The sequence below is a fragment of the Ostrinia furnacalis genome, unplaced genomic scaffold, assembly GCF_004193835.3.
Source record: "Ostrinia furnacalis isolate ACB-3 unplaced genomic scaffold, ASM419383v2 OfSCF0183, whole genome shotgun sequence".
Lineage (NCBI taxonomy): Eukaryota > Metazoa > Arthropoda > Insecta > Lepidoptera > Crambidae > Ostrinia > Ostrinia furnacalis.
In genome coordinates, this window is record NW_021130422.1 from 665,775 (window position 1) to 676,627 (window position 10,853).

A 10,853-nucleotide genomic window follows, 5' to 3' on the forward strand; every position below is an offset into this window, starting at 1 on the left:
AGCATAGATCTGCCAGAAAACAGAAAACGTCACAAAACCTGTATCAACTAGTTGTTCCACGGCGTACGGATATTGTCTCAAGGACGAGACAGGCGCCTGCACCGGTTCCATTTTGGATCTATCTAAAACATTTTGACAAGAACATAGATTATTATTCTGTTTATATCTGCTCTCTCGCGCCATGTCTCTCAATCGTGATCATTATGCGTAATAGAACAGACACGACAGTCGATTTATTGAATGCCTTCTACATTTCACGTAATGATCAATAACTCGCGTGCACGTTTCCTCATCGCTACGCATGATATCTTCATGTTCATCCTTCCAGCTGCAGATTTAATATAATGCCCGTAATTTTTACAAAACCGCCGAGATCGGCATGCCAATCTAAACCATTAGAACGCGTGCACGTTTTTTTGGTGCTCTCAGTCAATAAATGATTCATAAATACAGCAAATACAATTTTGGATAAATCATGAACATTTTAACGAGATATCTATGGATGAAGCAGACAGTAATAATTTGTTTGGATTCCGCTGATGTTTAAAAACCGTTCTCTTGGTTTGTTGTTCCGTGATCTATGTATGATGAACGTCGGAGAAATAATATCCGAAATCTGGGGGCACGGCAGTGCCCCCGCCAAGTCGAGCGCGAAGCAAACACTGCCGTACCATCCTTTACTGGAACCATTTCGCCGCATTTTCAGGCCTCTATTTGAGAACCTCTGGATAAGACCAGAACGCTGAAATTTTCGTCATCTAGTAAGCTATAATCACATACTTAAAATCCAAAATTTCAAGTCTGTAGGTCATTTAGTTCCGAAGTTATGCGGAAGCAAAGTTTCGCATTTACGACACTCACTCACTCACTGATGATCATCAAAATAGAACTAGTACTTCCCATCAACTCAGAGAGCTGAAATTTGGTACAGAGTTAGGGTTTAATGGCCACGTAAAGGGAAAACTATAAAAACTAGGAANATTAAATATACTAAAAGTGACTAGTCTGGAGTAAGCGAATTCATGTCCTCAACTCCTAACACAGCATTATGTGTCTCTCGTAGTAAAAGTGCTATGTAAGCGCAGTAGGATAGTTCCATTACGTCTTTAACATGGTGTTTGTAAGTGCACTATTACAATCAAGATCTGTTTGCTATTACAGATCTAAAATTCAAAAAACGTTATACACACGGAACGGCGGTGGAGCGCGGCCGCGTGTGAATCTCCCGAAATAGCCCGCCCGAATTATAACGCGAGTGGCGCCAGCGGCGGCGCCGGCGCAGCGCTCCGACGCCACGCGAGCGCGAATGCTCGCCTGAACGTGTAAGGCCTAGCACAACATTAGGTGATTGATTACTTTCAGAGAAAACATTCCGTCGTTTTGGGAAATCTGGTATTCAGGACAATGATTTATTTGCATACAAGGCACTATCTACTTCTTTGAATCATCTAGGGATATTTGGCCAATACCATGAAGAAGCTTGTGGCGAATATAAGGATAGGCTGAAGACGAGGACATGAGTCATACTTGACAGAATATCAAAACGGAGGAATAGTAACGACAGGTCCTATCATTGCGCTATCTTTCTTCCTCAGTAATCTACAATACAACAATATCAAATGGGTACAATATTATTCACAATGCACAATGTCACGGGAACTGAAATTGATCGAACCTAACTAAATGCTAAATCACATCTTTCATCCGAAGCATCTAACTGCAACATTTTCGATTGTCACGATAATTTGTAAACGAATAAAGTGCAAACGAGACCTACATAACTCCGGTCTGTTGGTTCTGGTGATTCAGACTCCAAATATCTGGTTACAAAGTGAATTCCTCGTACATCTAAATAGCCGGGTACAAGAATAGAAAGTAGTGTTATTGTTACAAATACATTTACTTGTGTATTAGATATTTCTCAAATCACCTCGCAAGGTTAGAAAACACTTATCAGAATTCGTCAATACGACTAGATTTCAATTTACACCTAGCAAGTTGTACATTGGACTCTAGTCATACCTACTTTCTCAGAGTTTTGTTTTATCTATTCTATCTGATAATTTATGTTTTCAGAGCCATGTAAAATTAGCTAGTAAATTGTTTAAATCTGCTCGAATAGTCTCTCATTTATTCAGTACCTACCATATTTTTGTTCGCATGCCGATGATAAATATCCCGATCTGACCTCACACGGTGACACGAGTCATAATCAAGTCCAAATATCAACTATGCAAATTGTTCGGGAGAATGTCGTCTGTGTCGGCCCTACGTGCGGCTTAGTTGCGCACACGCATTGGACCTTGCCTGTCAACGCGCTAGCACTACCGGAAGCCAATGACGTACTACCAACACGGAACAAGAATTCAGATGATGCTCACGATCCGACACGACGAGTGATCGGCGAAGACAAAGAAGCTATCGATACACTGAACCACGACTCCACTGATCTTCTAGTTGAAACGAGGCCTGCGATTCCAACACACTTTCTAGAAGTGTGAAAGTATTTTACCAAAATAACATTATTGGCATTAGAATTGATCCTGAAGTGTAAGCGAGCAAACTGGTTCGGTTATGGTTGAACGCTTTACTTCTAAGTGGATACAGCATATGAGCGTAGATATGAGTATGAGTAATAATTTTTCTACCAAACATAGGAACAGTAGGAAAACGGTTCTAAAACAACAAGTACCAGAATTGATGGCGTAATTAGCAACAAGCTTAGCTTCAATCGCCCATAGCCAGCGTATTTAAATATTCATAGAAAAGTCTCCATGCTGCAAGACGCTGTGGTGGACCGCCTCAAAGACTAATTATGCCCAATTATAGCCATTGAGCCTCATTGAGGCGACCGACATCGGCTTTAGTAGTTTATAATATAATCAGCCTTTGAAGAATTAATTAACACTCATTAGTAAACCATCAAATATTACTAATGCTCCAACTCCCATCTTAAGCAAAGAAAATAATGTTACCTCAAAATCTCCCAGTAAGGTAGATATAAAAGATGAATTTTGTCAATAAAGTGCTATTAATTTTGATTGGTAACGGTGCCTAAGCCCGAAGAGGCCCCCGATAACCTGGCGAGACACCGACCAAATTCTTGTAACATTACGAAAATATAACCATGTGACTCAAGTTACTATCGCGTATCGTTTACGTGATTCTAATGGAATTGTCGTAACAGTTTTGAAGTGTTATCGAGAATAGAATTAGAAAAGATGATGTAACCATTTCAAATAAAGAAAGAAAGAAAGGAAATCCTAAATGCCAACAACATGCAACAGAGTATCGTTGTTACGAAAACAAATCTTGTCTAGGCCCAATAAATTGTTGGAGAGACCTCCTAACAAGCGCGAGTGAGCGATCGCTGACACGTCGTCATGCTGTTATAGGCAATAAAGTGGACATTTTTCCAGTTTCGCTGGAGCCGCCGCCGGGAGCGACCGGTTCTGGCGCAGGTGCCGCGGCCGCTGGCCGTCTCACGCTCACAAGGAAACAACTACGCCAAATACATCACAAATTAAATATTCCGCCGACGAGACCACTAAAACACTCCCATCGTGTGCCATCTAATCAGTATAAAGCACACGGAGTAACGAGCTGTAAACAAATTTCAAATGCGAACCTATTGTCCGCCGCACATAATGCGGACCATTCACAAATTCAACAAAGCAACCTAAAAACATGACCAGACTACAATAAAACGGGAAAAAACCGATCACGAAAATCGAGTTGAAGTTACGCAGTGTGGCGGGCGCGGGCGGCGTACCTGCGCCGCCGCAGCCCTCCCCTCCCCGCCCCGCCCCGCCGGCGCGACATGGCGCCGGCGCCAGCCAGCCGACAAGCAATTATGGCTAAATAAATATCGGCCATGCCGCCGCCTCCGACGCGACGCGCACTACATCAACAGATGGATTCTTATACTGGTGTATCTAGACGACATCATTAAATTTTGGACCCCACTCGTAATGGCCGGTAAAATGGCGTGTAGGCACGGAATCACTTGTAAATGGTAGTTGCCTACGTCGATAACGTTTCGAGCTCGTCACGCGCGTGAGCTCATGGCGGGTGTTGTCTAAATAGGGTTAGATTAGAGTTAATGAACTGAGCAAATGATGGAGTCGCCCGCGCAAGGTTCGTACCAATCTTTGGTCCTGCCTGAGCGTGCGGCGTCGCGTCGACGCCTGCGCACGATAAGATAACGATCCCCCCTCCCGCGCCCTTCTCCCACGTCGGTCGAAAAGCGCCGACTCTCATAAAAACATTCACAAATAGAGGCCGACGGCACGTCGTGATTTGCTCGATCTTCGCCTCTGGCGCATGGTATGTTCAATAGATTGATGTGGATGGATTTTGCTCTCGTATTTGTAGTTAACATTCCTCTAGCCTTATAACGCCAATAAATAACTGAAACCTGAATTGGTCCAATAAAACCGAGTAGTGTGAGGTAAACTGCACAGCTAAAATGATTTTAATGAGATCTATATAAGTTGTGGGGATATTTGTTGAGCTAATAATGTGAACCAAATCTTCAAGCAATAAATTTGATTTCCGAGACGCCAATAATTTACGCACGGTAAATGTTTTGCAAGATAAGGCGAACTAAATGGTCGATGACAATTTGAAAGTGGGGTCCGCAAAAACCGTCTCATTATCTGTCAGTCCAAAAGTAACGAGACAATCAGCAATAACCGAAGACAAGGATGTCAATCAGAGACGCAAATCAAAGGACGACCGAAGAGCGGCGTCAGACTATATTTAGTGGTGGCGGCTGTGGGAACAGCCGCGAAAGCGCACAAAGCGGTGGCGCCGAGCGAGACGAGCCGACAAAAACGCTCAGGTGGGGTCTGGCGGCGGCGCACTTACTACCAGGTGCACGGCAATTTCCGAAAGACGGCTTCATCAATGATATGGCGCCAATTGCGTTAGAATATATCCTGCTTCGACTTTTATAGCGCTCTTGCTTCCTTTGTTTGCTAAATGCAAATATTTTTGCTTTTGTTATAGAAGAGACCATCTTTTTTATGGTGGTAATAGTGGTAATCAATAACGCCCAAGGACTTCCGTAACATCACAAAAGCCATTTTTATAAAAGTCGCATTTGCAATTACCCCCGTCTCGTCACAGAATTCAACCTTTAATAATAATTGTTTAATAAGCTAGATCTTTTGGAAGGGGCCCCGTGAATCTTGTTCGAGGTGCATAAGAAAACTCAAGGTCTACAACTGTCAGCGGTCAAGTGTATCCCATCAAAAACAATACTTGTCAAAAAAACCAAGTCTCGCAACTCAGTTGTTCTACGGTAAAAAGTTGTGAGATCCATGTAATACCAAGTCCAGGCCAGGAAATCTTTAACGTTTTACATAAATTATTGACTTGGCCATCGCACTAAATAATTTTATTTACACGTGTTTTCATGCGATGACCAAGTCAATATATTTATGTAAAACGTTAAAGATTTCCTGGCCTGGACTTGGTATTACATGGATCTCACAACTTTTTACCGTAGAACAACTGAGTTGCGAGACTTGGTTTTTTTGACAAGTATTGTTTTTGATGGGATCTCATTTCTTTTTGTATTTTGTAGACAGCAGTTATGTATCTAGAAAACTGGACCGAAATTGAAAAATTTTACTCGACTTGGCGGTTGCACTACCGTGCCCCCAAATATTTTAGTTTTTCCTTGATTCATACACCAAACACTTCTTATATTCCAAATTTGAAGCTTCTAGGTCTGCTAGAAGTGCCTTAGAGTTTTGATGATCGGTGAGTCAGTGAGTGAGTCAGTGAGTCAGTGAGTCAGTCAGTGAGTGACAAAATTAAGTAACTTTGACCCGTTATAATTCTTAAACTACTGGTTCAAATTGAATGAAATTTTAAATATACCGTGTCTTTACAATGCCTGCATAGCTAATGAAAATTCAGCCTTCTAGTTTTATCCACAACGAAGTTACAGGCGGTCGAAAATGGCCTGAATTGCTTCGAGAAAAGGATGGTACGGCCGTGCCGCTTTTTTGCTCGACTTGGTGGGGGCACTGCCGTGCCCCCAGATGAAAATAAACACTAATTAATAATTATTGACTCGATACAGAAAGTTGATGCTAGTGTACGAGTAAGTATTTTTGTCACCTGTTTCGTTTCATAATTTTAAAAATTACTGACTGTAACGCTTCTGTCACGGTTTTTACGATATTTATTATTATTTTGTGTAGAATATCTAGCGACAGCTATGAGTATAAACTTTGTAAAAAAAGTTATGACACTTTTTGACTCGACGATTATATGTATTATTTTGAGCACAAGTATTAATATTACTGGCAATTTCGTTCTTGAAGATGTTTATTTGCTTAAAATCATACCATTTCTATTTGAAATAATGAATAATGTAAGTTGCCATAGCATTAAAATTAATGAGGATGCCTCCCAGACGTCTCCGTCTGTAGACCACCCATTACCACAAATTCTTCTGTCGATAATTTACGAATTCGCATCTCAAACATCAGGCTTCGGTTAATTAACTTCAAATTAACGTGAGCAAATTAAGAGACGCAGTGACTAGTCCGCGCAAGACGCTGCCCACCATTGCAAAAAACTGGTCAAGTGTGAATGAAATCGATTGAGGGTTCCGAGTCCTAGTGGCTTTTGATTGTGAGGAATGGTTGATATTAAATGTCTTAATGGTGCATATACTTCTTCGGCTATAAAAACAGCTAACAATGTTGACAGAGAGTTCTTGTGATACCTCTTCTCATCAACAGCTGATATGGTTCTCCAAGTGAAGTGGACAAAAATTGTAATTTGAAATTGAAATCTTTACTACCGATTCTTATCATTACAAGCAACAAGTAACCCTGAACTGGGGTGATTTTGAATTGGTGCAAAGGCAAACTACATGGTCTTAACTACAAATGGAATTTTGAACTACAGCGAGACAAAATAGCAAAATCGCTCAAATTGCATTGCTTAAAGGATTTCTTTTTTGCTCGCAGAACCCAGCTACACTGGCTCGAGTGTTTGGCCAGTTTGACAGTCGCTAATGGGCGGCGATCTAAAGCGAAAGTGAGCTGTATATAACGCGAGGCAAGGACCAGACGCCTCGCATAACGTTAGTCGTACATTCCAACGCTATAAATGGAAGGATGTATGTAGAAACTGGTATCGAAATATGATCGTCTATTTTGATAGGTGTACAAAAATGGATGGCTGCAATTACTGTAATTTTAAGTGAATGAATTCCTTTTTGTGATAGATTTGTGATTAGCTTTCAAATCTTCTTTCCTGTACATGTTCCATTGAATTGTAATATTATGTTTGAATAAAACCAATTCAGTTAATTTTTGGTTATTCCATTTACAGTTTCACTAACTATTGATTTCGATCTTTGAAAGATTCCATGTCCAAAACTCCAAAATGTGTTCCGACTTCAAATTCCAAATGTTCGCCAATTGGAATTTAACCCTACAGTGGTCGCGTGGATTACACCCGTAATCCACTCGTGCAAATTGTCGAATATTTTGAAATCGGTCAACGCGATCGTTTTGATACTTCGTGTACTTTAAGTTGCATAGTCGAAGATCACACTTAATGACATGTGAGCGCCAGGTCGCTTTTGGATGTGTCGCAGGAGCCCCATAAATGCCGATGGTCTACCCGTGTAATCCGCGCGACCAATTACGTAAGTATTTTTTAAGTTACCTTTTTTACTTAATGTGTTTGTTTTTGCATTATTAGAGTAAATTAATGCTTTATAATAAATAATTACGGCATAGGTATGTATTTACATTTGTGTTTTCAATAAAATAATTGTATTTCAGATAAAAATCATGAACAATAGACAAAAAGCACAAATTGCAGAATGGCTAGAAGTAATTGACAATGAAAGCGTATCTTCTGGCGAGTCTTCGGTTTCTAATGAAGAAGTGCACATTCTTCCACAAGAGAACAAGTTTCTCAGACCAGTGATTATCCATCTAATTCAGAACCATCACAGCGGAGTTTTTTAGGTCGCTACTTTTACTGCGGAAGAAAGCGAAATCAAAGTACTGGAAATACTTGTAATTCGTGCAACAAATTTATTTGTCCTTATCATTCCATGATGGCCTGTATCTCCTGTTCAAAATATAAATAATAAATAAGTGCAATTAGTACTGGATAATTTCTAAACTGCCAAAGTTGACATTTTCTTGATGAAAAATGATGATTTTTATGTTTTGGTTAATTTATAAAAACTGAGAAGAACTGCTCGTTTCTTTGTTTGATTATTTCATTAACTAATACATAACAATAAATATAAAAAATAAAGAAACATGTTTTTATAAAGATATGTCTTCTTTTTTTACTCCATAAAATGGCTTACGCATGTAATCCGCGCGACCATTAACGTAATATTTTAGAGCGCGACTACCGTAGGGTTAAGTTAGTTAGCACATTCCAAAAAGGTATGCCGCTTCGTTTCCCATTGCTTCACATGTTGATTGTAGGCCCATTAACTTGGTAACAAAGAATTTCGTCGCCAAGTAGGTACTCGCCCAATGTTATGGGATGGGCGAGAGCTCGATGACTCAATACACAGTCGGAGGAATTTCTCACGAGTCTAATTTGAAGCTGCCACACCTACCGACAGGGGCACAAAACCAGTGGTACGACGTAGAATGTACCTTGTGGCTCCAACATTCTACGTACAAAGGACTCAAACCTTTAGGAAGCGATAATATTCATATCTCTCCACCTTTCTTTTTAATTAATATGCTAAAAGGCATTGTCAACACACCTACGTACTCCCATCGGTAACACGGCGTGGGCGGAAGTTTGTAGGCGATTTGACTGCGCGTGAGGCGATGTCATGGCCACTCATTACTTCAGAAACATCGTTTGACTCGATCGTATCGTAAAGACTTTCGGACGTAACGAACATCTAATAAGAAACACCGTTTTTGTTCGTTAAGCTTGGGATTATCAGCACGAATACTAGTATAATAGTGTTGGTTTAGTAGAATGTAGAATATGATATTTAAGAGGGTAGAAAGTAGAAGCCGTTGATGAGAATTGATAGGATTGTGTCCAAAAACGTACACGAATACTTGCAAACCATTAATATCTTATTGGAAATCTGGCCATCTATGGCGAGGCCTGTTTCTACGGGCCGGAGATTTAAAACATCCGTGTAACCTTCAGGAGTAGGAAAAGATCATGCGTTGCCGACAAAGGCCGACGGCGTTCGCGAATCAAGAGTTAACGGCGCGCGCGTCGCGGCCCGCCGGCGCCGGCGCCGCGACCTTGTCTAGCTATCGCGCGCCTGACCCTGCGCAGATTAGGTGATAGCCGCTTACTTTTCTTTCTACGCGCACCACCACAATATCGTAACGCACACTCGCAACTCGACAACAACAAGAAAAATACAACGCTCTCCATAATCTATTGACGCAAGCAATCCGCAAAGATTATTAAACTTAAAATGTGCGTGACCTTTAATATTTTAATAAAATAAAACCAAGAAACAACTAAACTGATGTCAGCTCTATAAATAGATTAACGAACGGAAATGTTTACACTTGTGCGATCCACTACTGGAATAGAAAACACTGGTTTCTAGCGATGTGGAGCATGAAACATGAGGACTGGAGGCTATGTGACAGGGCACACGAGACCGGTGACGTCACGGCAACGTAACGACAGATACAGAAACAAACAGTAGCGATAAATACTTTGATAACGATTGGCACTGATAACCGCTGCAATCGCGCGAAGTTAGCCACGGGGCGGGTGAAAATAACACCGGCTGGCCACGGGAAAGTGCACATGAACTCCTCCGGGACCCGCTGGCTCTCGGCCGACGGGTCACACGCAGCGAGAGGTTAGGTTAGGTTCGGAGATAAGCGATCACATGTCAGCCTTCACGAACGTTCCCAATCCGGCACAGATGCACTCCGCGCGTACACATAAAATCCGTTTCAATGAAGCGCACATTCTATTTTCAAAATACACTAGTGATTCGTGTTTACTCCATGCACTTGTTGCCGGGGTCAACGGCCGGACGTACCGGGTTTGCAGAGGCGGCTCCAGTGGTAAGGGTTGCAGCAGTGCTGGTCGGCGCAGTGGGGGGCCCTGCGGAGCTCGCCGAGGTCTCGCAGGTCGGGGAACCTGTAGGCGCGGGTGACGGCCAGGCGGAGCAGGGAGGCGGCGTGGCCGGCGGGCACGCAGTCGGCGCCGGCGGGCCCGGCGTCCAGGGCGCGCGCCAGGCGCCGCAGCTGGTCGGCGGGCACCGCGGGCGCGCCGGCGGCCGCCAGGCGCCGCCGCAGCGCGTGCCGTCTGAACATCACATGCCGCGGCGTCACGAGCCGCGCGCTCGCCGCCGCGCGACATCTCTCGCGCACGTCATCGCTCGCCGCGTGCGCGCTTGCAACTGCCGCCGCCCGCGCGCTCAGCGGCCGCTGACGCGACACCTGCACGCGATGTTTACCCGAGCCCGTGCAGCCCGGACACCCCGATCCCGGTGCTCGACTTATGAAATAAGACTCCCTACGTTTTGATTGGATGTCTTGAAATTTCAGCATATTTTCGGTTAAATGCTGTGTACCTACCTAATAAAGTTTCATGGATGCAATATGTATAATACAATAATTTAAAGTTTAAAGCTGCCACAATTTAAATAGTTCGGTTGACAAAAATGATTTACATTAGACAAGTTTCTATTAAAAATATTTATGGGTAATAAAATCTGCCAATACAAAATCCTAGAAAGTAGAAATAAGTGGTCTTTGTATGAAAAATTTTTAGGACAGATCCTAGAGTATTGATGTAAAAAAAATAAATAGTAATTTAATTAAATTAATAGGAAGCGTTAAGTAAAA

General features: G+C 42.3%; 1 protein-coding gene across 1 annotated transcript in view; it reads right to left on the reverse strand.

Annotated features, from left to right (window-relative positions):
- Dad (Daughters against dpp) overlaps positions 1-10,571 on the reverse strand; it is a 31,853-nt gene extending 21,282 nt beyond the window's left edge. The window contains exon 1 of the mRNA XM_028305546.1: positions 10,043-10,571. Within this exon, the coding sequence (XP_028161347.1) occupies positions 10,043-10,556 (514 nt within the window). The 5' untranslated portion in view covers positions 10,557-10,571. The remainder of the gene's footprint in view (positions 1-10,042) is intronic.
- Positions 10,572-10,853: the final 282 nt, after the last annotated feature.